Here is a 25,673-nt window from a genome sequence, read left to right on the forward strand (position 1 = left end):
TCGTCCCAAACCAGCACTAATCACCAGTGAAAGCCAGATTACTTCATTTCAGCCACGGCCGCCAGTGTCCGCAATTGTTCAGGGATGGTAATGGCCAATAACAACCATAGTTTACTTTTTTTTTTATGAGGGGGGGAGGGGCAGGCTTCCACTAGTTAATGGGTCCTGCTAGTTTATCATAAAAGCTATGCAATAATGCACAACATAAAATATGCATAAATAGAATTAAGTGTAATAGTTAAATGAATCCAATCATTTAATAAATTATAAACAATGACTAATTAATTAAAGTTTATTTTTCAAAATATATGCAAATTAGATAACCTTTATTAAATAGCTCGCATATCCATGACTAAAATAAGTTTGTTTTAAGAATTTTTAAATAGAAAAAGTAGACTTAATATCAATGTCAAAGTGAGAAAAAAAAAGCTCAACTTTATAGGTGTATAGATATGATGAAACTTTCTTTGAAGAAAGTCTTGAAATGACTTTATCTATAGGCAGTCATTCTTGTGCGTTGTAATGGTTGTGATGCTGACTCTGCTCTACTCATTTGTTCTCATCATTTGTTGTGAATCCGTTTACTCTTAAGGATGGCACCAGTAGTCTATGTATGGAAACGGAATGTTATTGGAAAGCTGACACTTAACATAAGACACTGAGCAGAGAAAGATTCATAAGATTTATTGCTGATAAAAAGTCTAAACAATAGTTTCCTTACAAATCCGTCAAAAAAATCATTTTAATCAATCCAAGATCACATGAAGAAAGGCCATTAACTTTGAATTTCAGATCAGTAAATGGTGGAGCTTTGAAAAAGACACCTGAATTTAACATGATTACTTACCAAAGAGAAACTTTTCAATCATTTTTGCTGTCTTACTTCAGATTTTCTGACAGTTCAAATTTTAATTGAATTTTTCAATTGAATCATCTGTGAAAAATACTGGTGTTTTTTTGTTTTTTTTTAATATTTTCACACATCCATGTTCAAATATTGCTGCATGTTGGGATAAAGGAAAAATTTTAAATTTGAAAAATTTTAAATTCAAGAAATTTGTAGGAAACTTTAAATGATTCAAGTTTCAAATATTCTTGAAAGATGTTACATAGTTTGATAAAACCTTTTTTTCAAACTTCTTACATAGTTTTTGGTATCAGATTTTATGTACTAAAATCAATACTTTGAGAAAAAAAAATTGTTTTATATGCTGATTTGCATTAGATGATATTAAAATATTTAAAAGAATGATCTCACAATTACAAAAATTCGGGCGATATTTAAACTAATGCATTTCAGGTAAAAACATTACTTACGTGTCATGGCGAAACTAGTATAAATTCCAAACATTGCGAAAATGATCCAGTAGAAAAATAGTTACAAATACAAATAGAATCGAGCTTTATCATATGTGGAAGAGCTCTGCAACTAATTCAGTATGACAAATTGACTTATCTCTTGACTTAAATTAAGGATGGGCATTTTATTCAATGATTTTTTTTTCTTTTTTTGTTAAAAATGTATCTATCACATCTACTGGATCTTTATTTTTTTTTAATTCATACTAATTTCACCATAACATGTAAGTATGTAATAATGCTTTCACTTGAAATGCATTGATTTAAAAAGATCACCAATGCAAACAAGCACCAAACTTTGAAAAGAATAGACACACAAAAATTTGTAAATTTCATAAACATTTTATTTTTAGTTGCTGGTTTTAAAGTCAGTTTTGAAAGTTTCAATTTTGCAAAGAAAAAATTACAAAAAAAAAATAAATAAAATAGAAAAAGCATAAAAATTCTGATTCTGGTTGATCACAGAGGAGTCAAAGAATTTAGTAGAATCATCATCATCAGACACTTAAAAAGTATCTTCATTCAATGTTAATTTGATGTATGTGTCCTTTTGTGGGGAGGAAAGAAGGAAAAGAAAGTTTGTTTTCAAACTGCCTTCTGATGGTGATCTGTAGATTCAAAATGACATTTAAAAAATGTGGAGAAGCAAAGATAAAAATGGAAAGACATTGCTTCTTGTTTTGAAATTGACCAAAATTGGACATGCCAACTCTCCAGAAATAGAAAACCTGACAAAAATGGAGGGAGAAGAGGAAAAAGGGTAGAGTCTTTATTCAGACAGAAAAAAAAGAAAAAAAGATGGTTCTAATTTAGAATTCGACTTAACTAAAAATAAAAAAAAAATAAAGACAAATCTTTATGATGTGCATACCCATTACAGAACAAAGCTGTTATATTCCAAAAATCATGTAAATTAATGAAGTAGATTTTTGAAACTAAGAAAATCAAATTTTATTACAAAGTGAGATGCTATGTTTTGATCGGCCATGTTTTATAAATAATAGCAATACACCACAATTTGAACCATCAAGATCAAAATCAGCCTTATAATGCATATAATTTACTCTTAAAATTGATAAAAATCATAAACATGATTTTTTCTATCAACAAATACTTGACCAATTTATATAATTTTTGGAATATGACATTTTCATTCCTTAACAAGTACATAAATCAAAGATTTTATATATATAATTTTTAAAGCTAAATTCTAAATGAGAACCAAAAAGGAGAAAAAGTACAATGGAGCCAGGATTTTTTTTAAATTTCTTTTTTGTCAAGCAGTTCGTCCACAGTCAAATACATTTTAGGGATGCTTGTTCTTCCATACTAGCCAACCCCATGCAACTGACCATTCAAAACCATTTTAGATTTTAGTTTCTTATTGTTTAATCTATATACAGTTTGGTAGCTTTTTGATTTTTTTGTTCAACAAAATGATGATGCAGTGTTCATAAGCACATCTGAGGTCATAAGGAAAAGGAGGGGGCGCATACAAGCAGAAGATTATCTCAGTTATTCCATCGAAAAATATTTACACATTACAAAATTTATTTTTTTGAATGTCTACGAGAATGGGCCAAAGGAGCCACTCACAGAATGTATGTGTCCAAGGTGAGTTAGAAGTAACAGGGCAGTGAAAAAACAATTGAATTAATTATTTTGTATAGAAATAAATTTTTAAACTGACCAGTTACTTCTGATTCACTCTATATGAAGGTATGTCAGAGGCAGGTGGAGCTCACGGTGACTGAAATATGTGCATATCATTGACAGAGAGACAGATAGAGAGATGGAGAGATGGAAGGTAAAAAGAAAAGAGACAGGGGGGGGAGTAAAAAGAAAGGAGACAGGGGAGTAAAAAGAAAGGAGACAGGGGAGTAAAAAGAAAGGAGACAGGGGAGTAAAAAAAAAGGAGACAGGGGAGTAAAAAGAAAGGAGACAGGGGAGTAAAAAGAAAGGAGACAGGGGAGTAAAAAGAAAGGAGACAGGGGAGTAAAAAGAAAGGAGACAGGGGGTAAAAAGAAATGAGACAGGGGGTAAAAAGAAATGAGACAGGGGGTAAAAAGAAATGAGACAGGGGGTAAAAAGAAATGAGACAGGGGGTAAAAAGAAATGAGACAGGGGGTAAAAAGAAATGAGACAGGGGGTAAAAAGAAATGAGACAGGGGGTAAAAAGAAATGAGACAGGGGGTAAAAAGAAATGAGACAGGGGGTAAAAAGAAATGAGACAGGGGGTAAAAAGAAATGAGACAGGGGGTAAAAAGAAATGAGACAGGGGGTAAAAAGAAATGAGACAGGGGGTAAAAAGAAATGAGACAGGGGGTAAAGGTAGTGAGAGAGAGAGAGAGAGAGAGAGAGAGAGAGAGAGAGAGAGAGAGAGAGAGAGAGAGAGAGAGAGACTAATTACAAGGCAGCAAAATTCGGTTGTATTTTTTTCTTTTTCAAATGGCAGGATGATTGCCTGGTGATTATTGCTCAGAATGGCAGATACAAGTGTCACGATTTGGTGGGAGGAGCAAACATTCACTTGGAACAATGGGGAGTGGAAACTAATTAAGGATTATAAATTTTTAAATAAATTTTATTACACTAAAAAATTCATCAAAATATGTAGAGTTTGAATCTTTAGAATAAATCATGTTGATGAAAAGTGAAATTATTTTTGTTTTAAAGATTTCTATACTGATCATTCATCAATCTCACCTTTGAAGCAAGGGATTAAAGTTTCAATGAAAAAATTCATTGCTACAAGAGTGGTTTAATAAAAGAAAAAATATCTTTGTTTAGAAACACAAATGAACGCTAATACTTGACTTATTTATAAACTTTAATTCTCAGAAGAAAAGATATTTTTAACCTTTCAATTTAAAGGTCTCAAAATTACTTTCAAATACAAAGTTTTTTGTCATGAAAAAAAAAAAAAAAAAAAAGTTATCAAGTCTATTTGGTTATGTAAAAAATATTTTAACAGTCAAATCAAAAGTAATTTTTGACTTGAATTTAAATTAATATGCAACAGTAAAGTATTATGGTTCATTTGTGCTCTTAAAAAAAACAAAAAAACAGTATTGTATTGATGAAACAAAAAAAAACAAAACAAATGTTTTAGTTAACATTAATAAAATATCAGGATTATTCCCCTTCTCCAAATAACAAAAAAATACTAACTCATCTTAGGTATGAAATGGAGTATTGAAAACGTGATAAAATGTATATAAAGATTCAATAAATAAATAAATAAAAAACAATTCAAAAGTGTGTGTGTATATATTATAAATATATCTTGTGAAAATGTAGGCTTTTGTAAATATTTTCTATTCTTTATGTATACCAATACTTTTTGAATAAGCTCAATTTATTAAAATATAACAGAGCATAATATATAAACAACAAATTTGCTATATTCCAAAGTCCAAGGTTTTATTCATCTTACCAATCATTTTTTTCCAATAATAAAAACTTTGGTACATTTACGGATGTTTCATTAACAAACCAATATTTGTATGTCAAGCTTGACAAAATGGCCACCCACCAGATATGGGTCCGATATGAGTTTTCTTTGCTTCTTCCTAAATTTTCTATAATAAGGAAATATCCAATGTTGACATACAAATATTGATTTTTCCTCGCGGACGAAACAAATCCGTAAAATGTACCAAAGTTTTTATTTTGGAAAAAATGATTGGTAATATGAATAAAACCTTGGACTTAGGAATATAGTAAACTTGTTATATATATATATATATATATATATATTATATTAGTGTGTGTATTTGTGGTCACAGGGAAGATCAGGTAAAAATGCTAGTTGAGCATTTAATCAGAGAATGGCAAGTGGTGATCACAACTTCCATGTCATTATTTACAGCCCATCCAAAAGAGGTTCAGTCACCGGTTAGTGCAGACTCCAATGGTCGGCTGCTGTAGGAAGAGAAGAAGGAGGAGGAAGAGAAGAATTTTTAAGCCAAGGAATACTTCTGACTATTGAAGGGTGACTGGAAATTCCTAAGAATTACGGATACAAGGATGTGAAGCAGAAAAGAAAAATAAGAAAATGAACAAAACAATAAAAAAAAGAAATGTAACAACAAAAACAAACTTAACCAAATTCCACAGTAACTGCTTTAAATGGGAAACTTTTGAATTCTTTTCAGTATTCATGAAATACGGAAATGTAGAATTATGTAAGGATATTATTTAAACATTCTTGACAAAGTTCTTTGAGAGAAAATTTCAAAACTCAAGAGTAGCAGGAAAGAGTAAAAACAAAAACAGAAAAATTTCAAAATCTTTAATAAATTAAAACAAAAATTTAGATCCAATACCGAAATAGATTCCTACAATATCTGACCATTTTTCTAAGAAATAAAAAGAAATTTGTTTTTCAAAAACGGATGTTGAAAAAAAAAAAAACCTTCACCAATTGTCAAAATTAATGAAAAGGACAGACATGTTAGTTTTTGATTATTAGAATGTGACATGGCAGCAGCCAGACTGGATTTTCATTGTTTTGGGAATTGGTTCTCAAAGAAAAATTAAGGAAACAATTCAATCTTACAATGTGTGTTATTCTTCCCTTGTTAATTTACCTGTACAGATACGTAAATCACAACAGTCATTGCATGAAACATTCCATTAGGTTTCCATGATAACAGATGATCCAAAGATATCCATACTCCCACCCTGTTCAGTGAACACTCACTATATATCTTTTAACCAGCCTCCTCTATGACATGTGACTAATCTCCATCAATCAAAAATGTATAAGAAAAAAAAAAAAAAAAAAAAATGTAATTCTTGAGAATAATTCATAAAACTCCATGATTATTAGTTAAAATATAATGCAAGGGTTGAAGGAAAGAAAAGTGGAATTTAAATAACTACAACATAAATGAATAATTGTGACTGTGCATTTCTGTATTGTTATTAGTAAAACAGAAACGAAAGACATTTTGTCAAGCTGATTTCAGAAGATGGAAAGCAAGAATCATCAGATTAAGAAAAAAAAAGGTGCTTAAACCTTTTTAAAAACAAAAATACAGAAAAATCTTTATGATGTATGTACTTGCTGTGGAATGAAGATGTCATGATCCAAAAATCACGTAAATTGATCAGATAGATATTTTTTTAATAAAAAAATAAAAAAAAATAAAAAAATAAAATTTTATGAATAAACGAGACACCGTGTTTTGACCTGCCATATTGTATAAATAAGGGGGAGACAACGCAACTCGAACTATCAAAACCAGCCTTGTAATGTATACAATTTACTATTAAAATCGTAAAAGCATGACTTTTTATTATATATATATATATATATATATATATATATATATATATATATATATATATATATATATATATATATATAAAGAAAGCTACTTGATCGATTTACGTAATTTTTGGAATATGACAGTTTCGTTCCATGACGAGTATGAACACCATAAAGATTTTTCTGCAAGCAAGTTTTTAAAATCAGTTTAATTCTAAATTATAAGCACCAAAAACGATGTTACATGTGATTTGAGCTTAAATAATAGAAAGTTAATCTTCTAACAGGAATACAATTATTGTCGAGAAACAAATACGAGAAAGGAGCAAGGATGCATGAAGAAACGCCACCAGAAGAGCATTTACAAATGAGAAAAAAAAAAAAAAGGACAATATGAATATTCTTGAAATAAAGTAATATATAAGAATTAGAAAGAAAGCGACTTTGGGATTATTTCCTGATTTTAAATTATTGCTGTGAATTAGAATTACTAGCCAGATTTTTGGGTGGCAGCAATGTGCACCGAATTCTCATCACTCACTTCCTCTTCTGTTTCGCTGCGGAGATCTTCAGTCTGTGGAAAGATAAAAGGGACAAACGTTTACAAGACCTTAAAAAAAAAATTTACCTGTAATTAACATTAATTAATATTGCCCGGAATTCAGTAACAATTTTTGTTTGTAAAAAATAATGTGCAAGTCACATACAAGGTTATTGATATAGAAACAGAAGACGAAATGTTTATACAAGAAAGATAACTGATATTTCAAATTACAAGTTTTTATAATTGTTTTAAAAGTAAATTTATTTTACCTTCTGCTATGTTAGTCGAATAATTGTAAAAAATGAATAACTTATTATTTAGTAAGTATGTACTGACATGTGATGTCGAAATAAATAAAAATTTCTAAAAATTATGAAAAATGTTGAGTAGAAAAATAATTACAAGAAAAAATAAAATTTATCAAATGCAGTTTTATCATTTTCTTCTATTGCGGCCAATTATGTATGACAAACTGAGTTGCTTCGCTTGTTTTCAATTAACCTTGTCCGTTTCAAATTTGAAAATGATAAATCAAGAATATATGATGATAATTTCTGACAGATCTACTTGAATATTTTCTTGTAATTTTTGGATTTCTTTTACTAATTTCAACATGATTATGTAATAGTGTTTTTACTTAAAATACATTTTTTCATATCTAATTATAACACACGTACACACCAAAAATAATTGTTTGTCTGATAACTAAAATAGATCAACAATTAATTTTTTTTTAATTATTCTTAATATTGAAATATTCCAGGATAGAATAAGTATTTTTTAAAAGAAAAAAAAGCAAAGTATGTTTTTTTCCCTTATTTCAAAGAATATGGTATAACAATGATAAATAATTGATTAGTAAGAATAAAACAGATTTATGAAATACATTGCTATTTAGGTCTGACTTGGAAAATAATTTTATAAAAAAGAAAACAAATACGAAGAAGCATCAGCAATACAAACATAATTTGACAACTTTGAAAAAAATAAAAATAAAAAACAAAGCAAAACTTACCTTTCCAGTTCGTATGGCATGCACAGCAACTCGACATATAACAAAAAACCATTTAATGTGCAGAAACTGTAAGGTGAGCAGCAAAATGTTGTAGACATACCAGCCAGGACAGAAGCCAACGATTGGATGAGCCATGAATAATGTGGTGTATACAATCCTGAAAAGAAACAATTATATATTTAGAAAGGGAAAGAATCAAATGAATCAACAATTTCTTCAGTCACAGAACATGGGCCAGTTATGGAGGTAAAAAAAAATTTTCTATTTTTTTTTAAAATTTTATTCATCCGAAACAAGGCCATTGTGATGCAAGGAGTTACTATGATTTATAGCAGGCATACAAAGTTAGAAGTTCTACAGCAAAATATTTGTTCACAATACATTTAAATTTCTGCATGCTAGTAGAGGCAAAAACAGAGAGCGGGGAGGAAATTCCAGAGGTAAACGGTACAAGGAAATAAGCTATTGGAGTGGAAAGATTTTTGACATCTACAGTGAAGGGGTGGGAGCTTGCTGCTAGTCAGCTTGGTCGGAGGTATATTTATATTGAGGGCATAAAGTACAGTAATTTCATCGGTACTCATTCCTTAGAAGTAATTGATTGGGCAAATTGTGGTTTTATAGAGATATAGAATACTGAGAAGTTTTCTAGCCTGGTCTTAAAATGAAAATATCTACAATAGATACTCTACCAAAAGAGTTGCAACTATGAGTAAGAACGAACTGTATTTTATAAGTGTATTGTATAATATTATGCTTAAGTATTGTAATAAATGGTATTCCTCTTTGTATTTCTAAAATTTCTGTTAGGGAGATCTGCAAATGACAATTAGGAAAACAGATTAGCCAACAACACAAACAAAAGTTATGTTTTGGAATTTTTGAAATAAGGATTGCTAATTTGTATCATTTGGACTATTAGGACTATTGTTCTCATCTCGAGTGTTATTCTCGTAACATTTTGGCCAATGTAACCTCCAAGCTTCTTCATGGACCCATGGCATAATGGATAAAGTACTTGGCAAAATTCAGTTCTAAGTGACACTCTTCTGGAGGTTGAAGCTTAAATCAGCAGTGCAGTTAATATTAAGAAAACAATCGGGAATTACTTAAGACTTCTACCTGATCATGGCTGACAGAAGAACATTATCCGTATGGAATCGATAAAAGATTCCATTCGAAATTACATTCACCATACCCTGGAATTAAAACACTCAAAATACAACTGTGAATTACTTAAGACTTAAGTCACGGCCGATGGAACAAGAGCATACTACCCCCATCGATTAAATAAAGAGTTCTGTTCAAAATTCTGTACAGATACCAGAGTGCGATAGAAAGAAGAAGGTTAGAAGTTACATCAACTAAAACGCTGTGAGAATAACATCCAAGATGAGAACAGTAGTTTGAATACTCAAATAATACAAACAAAATCTTGTATTATTTATAAAGTTAAGTCAATGTTTGCTTCCCTCATGCTTTGTCGTATATATTTTAATCACTTAAAATTCATAAAATATATTTTTGTTCCAGGATTAAAATTTTATATTTTAATAACTTAAAATTCAGGATAAAATATATTTGCTTTAGGATTGTTATGTTTGAATAAAATTGTTTTAATTAGCTGTAATTTATATATTAACTGAACAGATCATCGATTTATTAACTATGTTGATTCAGATTTTTCTGAATGTGAAAGGTTAACTTTTTTTTTTCAACATTGGCATTTAACTTACATTTAATGCATTTCAATGTCTAGCAATTATTGTTACTTGAATGTGAACAACCAGTAAGAATGAACTTCTTTAGAAAAAAAAAAAATGAACAATTTTTCCCTACATTAAAAACTGACCTTGTGTAAATACGGACATTGAAACCAAAATCTATATGAATAAAACAATAGATGTATGTATGTGTGTGTCTGTGTGTAAATATTAACCAATAAACTCCTAGTCACATAACATTGAAATATTTAACCAATAAACTACTGATCACATAACACTGAAATTAACATGAAATAGTAATCAAGGATGGTTTATGATAAGCAAAGTCTTTTTGGATGGATGAATAATGCATACAGACATATATCAAGTTAAAATACAAAAAGTTCATTTTAACTTGCAGACTTTTTGTATTTCTTTCTGTGCATGCCCAAATTCAATTCAGTTCTTCAAGTTGTTTCATATTAAAATTTTTTTTACTTCTCTCTCAATAGCCACATACATTGCTAGGAGATGTAGCTGGAGTGCTAAATGTTTTCATTTTAATTCATGCAGAATTCGTATTAATTATTACAGAGCCAATTCTCTATTGATTATATTGTGCCTAATACAAAGTAGTAATTTCAAAAGTTAAAAACAAAAAAAAAAGACTTGGTTGCCATCAGCTAGAATAGTCTAACTGATGGCAACCAAATCATTTTTTTTTTTTTTTTTTTTTGAAATTATTACTATATATTAGACACAATATTCAATAGAAAATTGGCTATGCAATAAAAAATACAAAATCTGCATGAATTAAGTTAAGTTAAAAAAAAAAAATCTGCATGAATTAGTTAAGTGAATTTTACAACTCAGCCAGCCCCCCCACACACACACATCTGCTATTACTTAAAGACATTTTTATGTTGATAGTAAAAATAAAAAAGTAAACTCAATCATTAAATAATATGCAGCTGATGAAAAGATTAGAAACGATTTAATATGTTATTTAATTGATAAATATTATTGCCAACTTAACATTAAGTTCCATTAATGCTCGATAGGGAATAAAAATAGAATTACAATTTGTTCAATGATGTGACCAGACTTCTATGCAAAAATAGTGCCAGCCACAGACACATCAGACTCAGACTTCACATTATTTACCAATAAAATTGTGTGTATACACTGCTCTAACCACGAGGGTTTACCTCTTGTGGTTTATACCACTAGCAGACTGAGGAGAAAAAAGTCTTTGAAAAAGGTGTATATTTCTAGAAGTCTAAGAAAAATAATTTAAGACTTTTTTTTTCATTCAATAAAAAAAGAAATGATATAATATTTGATGTTCTAAATTTTTAAAATAACTTTACAAAATAATGTTTTCAATCATGTGACGAAACTCCTTTGTTCATGGTTGTTTTATCAAAGGTAGTGGGGGTAGGCAATAAGAACTAAATCGATTTTCATTAAAAAGAAAGTGAAATGAAATCAATTGCTTATATTTTTCGTTTTTAATTTTGCAAGCTGAAGATATGCCAAATCTTTGAACATATACAAAAAATTGGGATGAAGTAGAGAACAAGGACCTTGACCGACTTCACTGTAAAACCAGTTTGATCTTCACCTTCACACATACATTGGCTCTGTATACAAATGTTAAGACTAGAAAACTTTAAAACCAAACTTTGTATTGATATATATATATATATATATATATTTTTTTTTAAATAATAATAAAATCGAGTTATATTATTATAACAATAAAACTTTAAACAAAATTTGGGACTGCTTATTTTTTTTCTTAAAATAATAAAAACAAGTTATATTATTTACTCACTGCCAAGATTGATTTTCTGTAGAGTGCGTTTATATATTTATATAACTTTTTAGAAAAATATTTTGTAGGGAACAGGATTTTGCCTATATTAAAAACCGACGTAAAAATTGAGAATTTAGGACGCCGATTTTTCTTATCAGTGGTCAGTCAAGGAGAAACAGGCGAGATTTGAAAAATGTTATTTTCTTATAACTTATTTTTATAAAGATGAAGTGTAGTATCATAATGTAAAAATCTTTTTATAACTTATGGTCTATAAAAAAATTTGCTATCTGCTTACCTCTCCACAAGGGCAAAAAATAAAGGTTATAAAAAGCATTTCTAAATAAAATGTATTTTATTATTGATCATTATCAGGGCACGGATCTTTCCTGTCTGAGATCAATGGAGAAGAAATCCTTCTAGACAGAGGCAATTTTATCAAATGACAATAATAAAATACATAATTTTATTTAAAAGTGTTTTTATAATGTTTATTTTTTATAAAAAGATTTTGCTATTAGCTTGCCTCCCTACAAGGGTAATGTTAAATGCAACGTAAGTTTTTAATATAAGAAAGAAAACATATTTAAACATATCACACAAACAAGCATTGATTTAATAAATAGTTTACAGTGATTTCACTAAGCATTCTAAATTCGTTTTTAATGTAGGGAAAATCCTCTTCCCCACAAAATGAAACTTAATAAGATTTATTGTCATGATGTAACAATATAACTTGTTTTTATTATGATTTAAAAAAAAATATATATATCAATACAAAATTTGATTTAAAAAATGTAATAACTCGTTCATTATTATTTAACAAATATATCAATACAAAGTTTGGTTTAAAAAAGTTTTGTCATGATATTTATTTATGGAGCCAATGTGTATGTGAAAGTCAAACCGGTGTCGAGGGAAAAGTGTCTTTTTTTTTTCTTTTTCGCAGTGAAGTTAATTAGGTTCCTTATTCCCTATTTCATCCCAAAATTATACTTACTTCCATGGAAATATGACAAGCCTTGTTATAAACCAAATACTAGCAAAACCAACAAATAACATATCACACAAATTTTGCTTTCCCAAATATTTTGCCATCTTTGCCGACTGAAAAAGAAAGATAGGAAAATTATAAGAAAACTCGAGATAAAACCGAGTAAGAATGAACAAAATCCAATTTCAACTAAAAAGTATGAACAATTAGGTCAATTTGCGATATTCATAAAACTTTTTTTTTTATTCAAAACAAATCTAAAACTAAAATATCTTGAACTTACAATTATTTAACATTTATAATTTTAGCATTAAAAAATAATATTCACAAAAAGTATACAAAAAAAAGTAAAACACACACCAATATTATAAAGTATTCAAAAGATAAAAATTATTTTAAAACATTATTTTATTATTCAAATGTATTTTCTTTAGAAAACTGTATGATATTTTACGTACCAAGAAAATAGTTTCTTATTTCTTCAACAATCAAATGTTGAATTATTTAAATGAAAACAGTAAGAAAATAAATGACAAGAAAACCGAGAAAAGGTTAATAACAGCTTGCACACAGAATTCAATTTTACATATATGTGCAGATCATTTACCAATTTCAATTATTCACTAAAAATGAAAAATTTTCTATTAAATTAATTTTGAACAATTATGTATGTTATTTTTTCTGTGCAAATATTTATTCATTAAACTCAATTTTATGACAGGCAAAGCTAACCACAAACTCATGTAACAATAATATCAAAGTGACATTACCTCCACAATTGGATCAATTGTATCATGGATGACAAGCACAAGAGTTCCAATACGGATCATGTTCTGAATCCAGGAAAAGGTCAACAGCAATATTGTTATTATATGATGGATAAACAACTCCCAGAAATCCTGGATTTAAAAACAATAGAAATACAACATTACAATTTATTCCTTTCACACCCAAAATTAATTTAACTAAACATTTTACAGATAAAAATGTTTTTCCCTTTTATTTTAATTATAATCTAATATTAAATTTTGATCATATTTTATATTTAAAAATGAAGTTTTCTTTTGTTAACAAAAAATCTTTTACATATAAAATAAAATGTTTTTTTGTTTAAAAACATCCTTTTTTTTAAAAATCTTCCAATACATTTCTATGTTAAATCATTGACCACAATTTTCTGAAAAGTTTTTTTTTTAATTTAACTTTTTAAAAAGGGTAAGTAGAGTGTTAAATTGGTTCAGAGGTAAAAATCATAGATGATGGGTTCAGCATGTGCAAATCAAGTGATTATGTCAATTTCACTTTGGGAAAAGTAAGAATCAAACTCTTCTTCCAGCTGTGGATAGGCTAAACATGAGAGTATACTAGTCTTGGAAGACGCTGACCAAAACCAGAGGTTTATCATTATCAGTGTTCATAAAATTCCCCAGATGCAGGAAAACTTTCTATACTAATAGCTTCTTTCATCAAACTCTTTAGCTTTGGAATTCTCTACCTACTCCCTGTTTTCTGCCGGTACCAACATGCAGAAATTTGAATGTAAACAAACATCATATTGCACAACTGCCCTCAATTCATAGTAGCCTCTTATGTCTCTGTTTGGAATGAAGACGTTTCCATGAGCATATCTGTACTTTCCCATCAAACAGGTTGATTGGTTGTTTTTGTTTTACGGCATATCAACCCTTTTGGGGTTATTTAATGCAGAATCAAAAGATTTTGAAGAAAGAATTTTTTTTAATAGAATATATTTGTTGTTTTCACGTCGGTTTCTATTCAACCCATAGTTGGGACTCTAACAGGTACTACCACTCCAAGTCAGAGTGGACCTGGGAGCAATGGTAATTAAAGGGTGGCTCCACACTCCCAAAGCCCACAAGCTGGGGCCTCACCACTGGATATAGTTTAAGGTCATATTCAGGACCCCCATTGAGGGACTTTTACCCTCTGCAGGGAGGCAGTCGGTGTATTCTAATGCCCCACCGACAGGGCCCCCATCAAACAGGAGTCCATGTTTACAATATATATAATAGCATTTAGAACCATCCTTGGAAGATTAAACTAAATGAAATATTTTATTGATAATCAATATCAAGAATCATATATTACTATAAATTAGACAAAAAAGAAAATATTTTTTAAATTTGGGAAACTTGTTTCTAAACTCATTCAATTTCTCATGATATACAAAATGGTTGTCTCATGGTCACAAAAATGCCTGAAAGATCATGAAAAGATGAACGTTATGATATAAAATATTTGATTACAGCGTGATTAATACAATTTTGCTGTTAATATTACAGATTCTACACTTTTTAAAAGATTATTTGCATTAAACATTTAAATTTTTGGAATCAGTTCTGTAGTTATCGATGTTTACAAAGCTAAACTTATTTCTATAATGTCAAAATAAAAACATTGGACCATCAAAATCAACAGCTGTTCACAGAGAATGCCATTATTTTTATGATAAAAATATAATTAGCTTATTATATTTATTCAAATCAAAATTCTGAAGCTTTGATTAAATATCAAAGAACTTTCTAAACATTTTATGAAGCATAACTAAAATTTGGCTATGAAGTTTTATTGTGAATGAATGCTCTATTCTATAAAGACATGTAAATGTTTGCAATTTTAGTATCAAATAATATTTTATTTACAAAAGAATTTTGGTAATAAATACAAAAAGAACTTAGAAAAAAAACTAATAATTTTAGGTTTCTGAATTTTTTAGATGAGGGTTGATTATTTGTATTATTTAGATTCTTCCAGCTATTGTTCTCATCTTGAGTGTTATTTTCACGTTTCAATCGATGTAACCTCTGACCTTCAGGTATATCTTGTAGAACTTGGGAATGTTTTCTTGGACTTGGGAATCTGCACGGAATTTTAAACAAAATCTTTTATTTGATCCATGGGGGTAGCATGCTTCTATTCTGTAAACCATGATAGAGTAATTTGCAATTGTATTGGATTAAAGATTCGAGTTTGATGGAAACATTCTTTGCATTCGACAGAGAGATTACCCAGGGTTCGACAGAGAGATGAGAAAGCTTTCTTTCATTTAGGGACATTTACCAACATTTCTATTAGAATTTTAAAGAAAGAAAAAAAAAAAAAAGTATGACACAGTAAGTTTCAAACAAATAAAAAATATCCTAAAAAAGAAAAAGAAAATAAGTGATTTTTATATATTTTATACTAGCATTTCAGCCCGGCGTTGCCCGGTTGTTTAGAGGTGTATGTCGAGCAAAAAAAAAAAAAAGGTCAATTTTTTAAACTTTGACCCCTTTTATTGTTTTGAGCTCAAATCAAGGTATTAAGTTAGGTCCATGTATGTCCAAGGAACCTATATCTAAAATTTCAAGTAATTAGACCCAAAATTTGGGGAGGAGTTTGGTAGAGTTTTTAAATGTCAAATCGTTGAACTTTGATCCCTTAACAGCTAAATGTCTGGCCAAAAACGGATTGCAAAGATTTTTCCAAATCTCAATACCCTGTATATCAAATTTCGAGTCTGTAGACTGAAAATTGACAGAGTTATTGCATAGGGAAATGTACACAGACACATTCACCTTTATAGATATATAGATATTTTGATATATTTTTATATTTTGATAAATTTTTTATTTTTAAATGTTTTAACGTCAATTTGGGGTTTATTGGATGATATTAAGGTAAATGCTAAAAATAATTGTTGAAATATCAAAATCATAAAAGTAGAAATTTTAAACTGAAGAAATTTAGAAAAGATTTACCTTTCTCCGCACATCAGAAAAATGAAGGGCTAAACTGGACAGATAAAAAGCAAGTTCTGTGATGTAAAACCAGTAAATATCATTTGAAACATGCTGGAAAGAAAAGCAACAAAATACATTTTAATATATATTAAAATTAACTTGAAAAGTAATCAACACACACATATATATATATATATATAAATAAATCTGAAAAAAGTAAATTTTTGATTAAGACAAACCGATGCAAATAGAAAAAGATCAGGAGGAGTAAATTTCAGAATAAGTTAAAAGATAAAAATTAAAGTTACATAGGAACCTTATTACATTATCGATTCAATAAGGGTTAAAAAAAAAAAAAGGGGTAAAAGTGAATAAAAAGGGGAGGACACCTCTTTAGGCCATGGTATTTTGAAGCTAAATTCTCCTTTTGTTATCTTGCATATCCCTTCAGATTTACATAAACAAAACACGAAATCAGCAGGAGCAGTGATAGTGACAACAATGATGGTGCCGAGATGAACCCTGTTCATAAGCAAAAACTAAACAGGCATACTAAACGCACATAAGAACATCAAAGCAGTTTTTTTTTGTTTTTTTTTTGGTGTCGGCATCAACAGTATAATTCACAAGTCATCCCAGCAAGAAAACCACTATAGAGAACCATTCAACAGAAAAAGAATCAAGTTTGAAATATGAACATCACAACCAACAAACCTCCTGCATGTACATCGACACAAATAATTAACCCATGGAACATGAGAACATAATTCTTAGTCAAATACATCCACAAGTTTATCAGCATAAATCTGATATGGACAAGTGCACATACCCCACAAATAGATGACTTCCTTCTGTACGTTAAGACGTGGAAACTAACACAACTCTAAATGAAAATGATGTATCAATGCCCAGAGCCATCACGTCTTCAACTATGTTCGCGGGTTAAGTATAAATACAGCTGCTTTTCGACAATCAGGCTAGATTGCTGAACAGTGAGATCATCCGTCGACGATGCCATTGCAGCAGTAGATCAACCACAACAGCAGCCAGTCATCATCAACCTCACCTAAAACAACATCAGCAGCAACCCTAGCATCAGCAAGCCGTCATTGACCTCACCTCAGATGACGCCCGCAGCAGCTGTTCAGACTACCCCTTCTTCGCCACCAACTCCCAAGAGCCTGCTGACTGACCGCTATCCTTACTTCAAGCAGCTGATCAACGTCCCAGTCATCACTGGCACATCCTAACAATACCAACAACATCTGCTACAATCGTATTGACCCTGAATAAAAGTTTAAACTAAACTTCTACATTTGTCTTTCTTGCTTCCATAGACTCATTTTTGTAATATGACATCAGAAGAGGAAAAGTTGATATTATACAAAAATAAGGGTGAAAAGACGATACAAAACTTCAAATACATTTAGATTAGAAATGGAAAAACTTGTGGAGGGAGGGGCGTAATATGGAGAAAAAAAAAACATGAAAGTTCAAAAGCAGAAGAAAAAGGAGAATTGAATAAGGAAAGCAAGAAAAAATAAAAAACATAGGTTAACCAGCTCAATATATATATATATATATATATATATATATATATGTCAGCCTCTTTAAGAACTCTGATCTTATGGTTGAGCACTATGTGGAAATTAAAGTCAGTCAATTAAGCTTACATGTGCAGATAATCATAGGATTACTCTAGCCGTCTAGACATTAATATAAATGTTAATTTCAACAGTATTTCTTGCGGTTAATGTTAGCTGTGTGGTTTGTTTCTTGATAACGGAGTCAGAGATGGCTTCGTGGCTGGGTTTGAATCTTCCGACTGAATGTAATTGTAACTCTCTGCATTGATTCCTGAAAGGATGAAACACTAGTGTCTGTAGGCATCAAAAATAATATATATATATTTCATTATATTTTCAGAAGTTTAGATAAGCCATCAGTACTGTTGGTTTCAAAACCTAATAATAGGAAACCGTTTTAGGTCCCAATATCAAGTTTGTTTGTTTAACCAGCATATCAACCTTCTTTGGGTCATTTAATGCTGTATACAAGATTTAAATTTTTGATACTTTCAGAATCAATTTTCGCTGGGTATATTCGGCCAATGTTTTGGTATAGTTTGATGGTTTTTATATTGTACCATAAAGATTTGTTCTTTTTAAGAAATTTAGAATGGTTTTAGGATTTTCTTTATCAAAGAGTTCTTTTAAACTTGTAGCCTTGTAGTAGTGTTGACGAATTTGTGCAAGATCATAGCAGTCAACTAAAAAGTGTTTCACTGTGTAAGGTTCATGACATGGTATACATTTGGGAGGTTCTTCATTCTAGTAGGTGGGTTGGTTGTTTATGTTTTATGGCATATCAACCCTTTTCGGGTTATTTAATGCAGAATCAAAAGATTTTGAAGAAAATTTTTTTTAATAGAATATATTTGTTGTTTTCACGTCAGTTTCTATTTAACCCATAGTTGGGACCCTAACAGGTACTACCACTCTGGGTCAGAGTGGACCTGGGAGCAATGGTAATTAAAGGGTGGCTCCACACTCCCCAAAGCCCACAAGCTGGGGCCTCACCACTGGATATAGTTTAAGGTCATGTCCAGGACCCCCATTGAGGGACTTTTACCCTCTGCAGGGAGGCAGTCGGCATATTCTCATGCCCCACCGACAGGGCCTTAGTAGGTGGGAGTGAGTTATGTATGTGTGTCCTATCCGGATACGTGATAAAACTACTACTTCTTTACGTGATTTTCTGGTATCTAGAGGGTTTTATTTAAGTATAGGAGTAATTTGGAAGAGTTTGTTGTTTTGGCAATTGTTCCAATTTTCTTGCCATTTCTTTGTGATAAAAATGTTTATTGAATATTTGTAGTCCGTATATGGGACCTTTATGTCGCTTATTTGTAGTTTTAAGGAATTTTTGGGCACCATATCAGCTTTATCATTTCCACGGAAACCGTAGTGACTGGGAATCCAACAGAAGAAAGTTTTGTGTTGCAGGATAGAATGGATCTTTTGTAACAGTTTGATGAGTAGGGGATTTTTTTAATTTTTGATTTTTTATTGCTTCTAATACTGATAATGAGTCTACAAATATTATAATGTTTGTTTGTTTGTTTGTTGTTTTACGGCATATCAACCACTTTGGGGTCATTTAATGCCGAAAGGTTAGTTATGATGTGTTACATATTGGTTTGTTCTTCTTAAGGTTTTTTTTTTTTTGGGGGGGGGGGGTCTTTCCTTATATTTTTGAGTATATTTTAATCTCTTTCAGAAAATTGATAAGTTTTGGGGGATCAATCTTGTTTAATATTGTTTTCAGATTTTTTTCTTAGTAATACTTTGTTCGGGTTTGTTCAAGGTCAATGCAGTTTGTTAGTAAATGGTGTATTGTGTAGGGGACTTGACACGTTATACAGCTTGGTGTCTCCTCCCCTTTTAGTAGATGTGAGTGGGTGATGTGAGTGTGACCTATTCGCAGTCTGGTCATTACTACCTCTTCCTTTCTTGTTAACTTTTTGGTGTCTCTCGTTCCAATATTTGGTGTTATCTCTTCTCTATATAAATGAAATGAACTCATTTTTTCCCCGTTTGATTTTGACATTAATAGGATTAAAAAATCAAGATATTTCATGCAAATATAATACGCACAAACGGCAGAACAATATCTGAGGTGTGTTATAGGCTTATTATTTCTCAAATTCCTCGATAATCTTAGATTTCTATACTTTTTCTGCTGAGAAGTCACGGCCAAAATCGGTTAAGATCAATGGAAGTGGTAAAATATTTTCTCTCTAATAAATTCCTCCTCCCCCTGCCACCACTTAACACCGTTTGGGGATCGTTCACAAGGAACAGTTGAGAAGAGAACACCGGTTTGGCTTTGTAGTTCTTTCATGTGAAGTTAGTTAAAATCACTAAACTAAGCTGCAGTGCTCTGTGGCGTAGTGGTTAGCGTGCTGGACAATTCACATTATATTTTCACATTCGCGCCGACCTACCGTAGTCTTTTTTTTTTTTTTTTCCTAAACAACTGGAATGGACTTTTCTTGGTGGCCGAACTGTTAACGTTGCAGATGTTTTTTTTTTTTTTTTTTTTTTTTTCACACTTTATTTTCCTACTTTTACTCATGACTCCGGGTTTGATCCTTCCTACTTACCTACCATAACATTTTGTAAACCCCCCCCCCCGTCCCGAAAACAAACACTCGGGCAACGCCGGGTACCCCCGCTAGTTTGGAATAATTTGTTTTTTGTACATGAGCTCCAGTTTTCTTGCCATTTTCTCTTCAAATGTGTTTATTTTAGTCTTTAGGTCTGTATAGGGGATTTTTCCACTTATGTGGTTTTGTTGAAGAGTTTCCTTTGCTGCCTTATCTGCTTGTTCATTTATGTAGATGCCGATATGGCTTGGTATCCAGCAAAAGATAATGTCTTTTTCCATGGTTATGGCATCTATTTTGTTTAGCAATTTTGTAATAAGTGGGTTTGTCATTTTTTTTTTCCTTTTAGAGATATGAGTATTGAAAGTGAGTCAGTAAATATGATATATTTTTGATGGTCATCATTGGTTATTATATTTAGTGCCAAATCTATGGCTGTTGCTTCTGCGCTGAAAATAGAAGATTCGTTTGGGAGCCTTTTCTTTAGTTTTATTTTTTTGTGGATGGCTGCGCATCCTACTTTATCTCCATCTTTTGATCCGTCAGTGTAAATTTGTGTATATTCTTTGTATGTATTCTGAATAAGTAGTTCTTTATGGAAGGTTGATGGGTGGGTTTTCGTTTTGGGATATTTATTTAATTTTAATATTATGTGTGGTTGTTTGATCATCCAGGGTGGAGTTTTTGATTTGTTATATTTATGTATTTTTGTAGTGTCCATTTGGGTTTCTGTGAGAAGGTATTTTATCCGGAGGCTATAGGGCTTGATGATATTTTCTTTCTTGTTGAACAGATGTGTGTATACAAATATTATAAAGATTTTGGAGTTTTGGTTGATGATGATATCTAGAGCCAGGTTTATGGCTGTAATTTCTGCACTATAGATAGGAGTTATTTGGTAACCTTTTCTGCTGAGTAGTTTTGTCTGAAATAGTGGCACATCCCATTTTGTTTTGATCTTTGGAATCATCTGTGTGAATGTGTGTCCAATTTGGGTAAGTATCCAGAATGTTGTTTAGTTTTTCTCTATAGTCTGCAGTGTGAGTATTGGATTTAGGATATATTGTCAGGTCTAGTATGACTTTAGGTTGATTTAACAGCCAGGGTGGGAGTTCTGGGAGATTTTCCTCGTGGATGCTGGCTTGATCTATATGTGGTAGGGACATCTCCAGGGAAGATCCTAACTTACCCTATATGTGCTTCCGGGTTGCTTTAGCTCACACTACTGCATTTATATTTACTCTCTATCGCCCCCACAACAGCGGAGTTACTATCTTTCAAAGCATATCTGAGAAAATTGACCAAGTCCTATCTGCTTATCCTTCAGCTAACATTCACGTATGTGGAGACTTCAATGTTCACAACGTCGAATGGTTGACCCACTCAAACAAGACCGATGATGAGGGGAGGTTCTGTCATGATTTCTCCATTGCCTATGACCTCACTCAGATTGTTCAGGAACCCACCTGTGTGCCCGACAATGACGGCCAGTATGTGAGCCTACTAGACCTTTTTCTCACAACTTGCCCTGAACTATGTTCAGTTTCTGTTCTGTCGCCTCTTGGATCTTCCGACCACTCTGTTGTATCAATTAAGATAAAAATGAAATGTAATATGTCCCCAGACGTACCTCTTCATCGTACAGTATATCGATACACTAAGGCTGACTGGGATAGCTTCTGTACATTTATATCTGATCTACCTCTGCATTCCATGTTTAGGTATTGACCGTTTCATACCCTTGAAAAAGTTTCAGCAAAAACCTAACAGCCAGCCAGGGTTCTCTCCAGAATGTGCGTACAGAAATCACTTTTTCCACTGTTTCCAACGTAATAGATGTATGGAAACTAAAGCCACTTTCAGGACTGCCAGCAACCATTGTAAGAAAGTAATAGAGAACGCAAGAGAGTTGTATGCTCAATCTGTTAAGTCCAAAGTAGCTGAGCAGCGGCTTGGTTCCCACCAGTTTTGGCAAATAGCAAACAGAATCCTGAACAGAAGCGTGTGCTCTATCCCATCTATTATCAATGGACCTGAGGTAATCTCGTCAGCATCAGACAAAGCCAAACTCTTTGTCAAGAACTTTGCAGCTAATTCTTCCCTTTGCGACCAAGGCCGCCAACCCCCAATATTTCCTCCTGTATCAGAAAACACGCTATGTGATATACGTATATCTGTACGTGATGTTGCCAAGCTAATCAAAAACCTTGATTCCAGTAAAGCAACTGGCCCTGATGGTATTCCAATTATAGTACTCAAAAAACTTCAACCTGAACTAGCGCCCATACTTACAAAACTGTTTGAACATTGTCTTAAGGAGAATAGTTTCCCATCTCCCTGGAAAATTTCATCAGTATGCCCTGTATTTAAGAATTCAGGTGATCGCTCATCCCCCTCTCAGTACAGGCCAATAAGTCTCCTGTGCGTCATGAGTAAGTTGTTGGAATCTGTGTTAAATACAGAAGTAATCAACCATCTCAACAAAAATAACCTTCTTCGTGACACTCAATATGGTTTCCGTTCTGCTAGATCTACAGCAGATGTGCTTACAGTTATAATTGCTCTTGACATATCTAAAGCCTTTGATAGGGTATGGCATAAAGGTTTACTTCATAAGATCTCTAGCTATGGTATAGCTTGAAATGTTTTCTCAATTATTAAATCATTTCTTTCTGATAGGTTCATAAGAGTAGTAGTTGAGGGTCAAAAATCAGAAGCTCACAGTATTAATGCCGGTGTCCCTCAGGGGTTCATCCTGGGCCCAACTCTTTTCCTGATCTACATTAATGATCTTCCAAATCACATCCTTACATCATTTGTAGACATTTATGCTGACGACACTACCATTTATGGTAGCACATCTACGACAGTAAACGACCAAGTTCTCTCCAATTCTCTCTCCTCTGATCTTGAGCACGTAGTACAATGGGGAAAGGAGTGGCTGGTTACTTTTAATGCATCTAAAACCAAGCTTCTCTCTTTACATCATCAACATTCTGATCCACATCTGGCATCAATTGAAATGAATGGCTCTCGTCTTCAGGAGGCGTCAAGTTTTGACAAGCTTCTGGGCTTGATCTTTACTCCTGATCTTAAATGGAACACGTACATCAAATCTGTTGCCAAGGCCGCTGGAAAAATGGTGGGATCTTTCTATCGATCCGGTAAATATCTCACTGCTGATGCTATTCTCTATCTATATAAGAGCCAGGTACGTCCAAGGATGGAATATTGTTGCCACATCTGGGCAGGAGCTGCTAGAAAGGACTTGTCCTGCCTTGATAGAGTTCAAAATAGACTTCGTAGCCTCGTAGGAGATGTCCTTTTCTCTTCCTTGCAACCTCTATCTCACAGAAGAGATGTTGCGAGTTTGTCTCTGATGTATCGTTATTTTCATGGAAGGTGTTCAACTATGGTACCCCCTCGCTAAACTTTCACAAGAAACACTCGTCTAGCTGTACACACTATCAATAATTCCCCCCACTCTTTATCTGTGCCTAAACCTAAACGTAGATTCCATGAACAGAGCTTCTTTCTTAGAACTGCACACCTGTGGAATTGTCTTCCGTTTTCCTGCTTTCCGGCTGACTACAATATGGTTGTGTTCAAGTCTAACATAAATAAGTTCTTGATGAGCCGTTCTATATAAGTTATCAAATTTACCAAATTTTCATTACTAATGATTACTATATTGTCCAATGTCTACTGTACACTCTTTAACCCTTATCCTTGAGTGGCCTCTTGGCCTTGATAAGTGGTGAAGCCTATGTAAAAAAAAAAAGAAAAAAAAAGAAAAAAAAAAGAAAAAAAAGAAAAAAAAAAAAAGAAAGAAAAAAAAAAAGAAAGAAAAAAAAAGAAAGAAAAAAAAAGAAAGAAAAAAAAAGAAAGAAAAAAAAAGAAAGAAAAAAAAAGATGAACGGGGGTTTGTTTATTTTGGTTTTAGCTTCTTTGTTGGTTGGTGGTTTGTTTCCTTTTCCTTCATGGATACTTTTTGGTGTCTGTTTTTTTTTTCCCCGGTGATAGGTGTTTTTTCTGTGGGTGTTGTAGCACTTTAGGGTTTTGCGGGTCTTTTGGGTTGAGTTTTGGTTTGGGAGTTTTTTTCAGTTTTGTAATCTTTATTTTCATTGTTGATTTGTTTTATAGCTTTTTTGAATTCTTCCATTAGTTCCCTTACTTCATTGAGTAATTTCATAATGTATTCTAGTTTGATGTTTAATAGGTCTGTTTTTGTTGTTTGGTTATTTGGTCCGGTGGCATGCTGTATGTTTTGTTATTTCTGAGTATTTTATATTTTAGGCTAGGTTACGAGCTTCTTGGAAGGTTATATTTTTTGTATATTTTATTTTAATAATTTCTTTTTCTTTCTTCCATTTGTCACATTCTTTTGAATTTGCACTATGGCCTTTTTGGCAGTTAATACATTTTGGCTCATTTCGGCAATCTGTGTGGGTCTCGTTTTCTCCACACCTCATGCATACTGGAGAGTGTGTGCACCGATCTCGATGGTGTCCGTACCTTTGATAATTGTAGCATCTGAGAGGGTTTGGGATGCACGGTTCTATATTTATTTTTTCATATCCTATTTTCATGTTACTTGTGATTTGATGGGTATTAAAAGGAGTTAGTATCGATGGTTTCACCATATTTTTTTAATTTGGATCCTTTTTACATCGTTAACATTTTGATTTTTTAGGTTAATTTTAATTCCTTCCAAGGAGCACAGTGATAGTTCTGAACTCCTGATTACTCCTTTACTAGTATTCAACGTTTTGTGGGGATAGATTTTTACTTTTTGGTTATTAAAAAGTCTCCATTTAAAGATTTCTGTGATATGCTTTTGGCTTTCTACTTCCACTAGTAGTTTGCCGTTATTTAGTTTTTTGACCATTTTTGGTTTGATACTTGAGAAAATTTTCTCTATTTGGAAGGGAGACACTTTTGTTATCGGTTCTCCTTCGATTGCTTCAATAATTATGAAAAAAGGTAGATTTTGAACATGATTTTGGTGTTGTGATTCTGTTTCTGAATCTGAACTAGATTTGTCTGAAACTTC

General features: G+C 31.7%; 1 protein-coding gene across 3 annotated transcripts in view; it reads right to left on the minus strand.

The window, feature by feature from the left end:
- Positions 1-1,681: 1,681 nt before the first annotated feature.
- The window catches only part of LOC145291369 (ceramide synthase 6-like), a 153,683-nt gene continuing 129,691 nt past the window's right edge, over positions 1,682-25,673 (minus strand). For 2 of the 3 annotated variants that reach the window (XM_080137146.1, XM_080137144.1), the window contains 5 exons: positions 16,471-16,563; positions 13,480-13,608; positions 12,716-12,822; positions 8,194-8,350; positions 1,682-7,208 (listed from right to left, as the gene is read on the minus strand). In XM_080137146.1, the coding sequence (XP_079993272.1) occupies positions 7,125-7,208; positions 8,194-8,350; positions 12,716-12,822; positions 13,480-13,608; positions 16,471-16,563 (570 nt within the window). In that variant the 3' untranslated portion in view covers positions 1,682-7,124. The remainder of the gene's footprint in view (positions 7,209-8,193; positions 8,351-12,715; positions 12,823-13,479; positions 13,609-16,470; positions 16,564-25,673) is intronic. The other variant, XM_080137145.1, reaches the window with a different exon arrangement.

Source organism: Euprymna scolopes, chromosome 12 (assembly GCF_053919585.1).
Source record: "Euprymna scolopes isolate OS-2025 chromosome 12, ASM5391958v1, whole genome shotgun sequence".
Lineage (NCBI taxonomy): Eukaryota > Metazoa > Mollusca > Cephalopoda > Sepiida > Sepiolidae > Euprymna > Euprymna scolopes.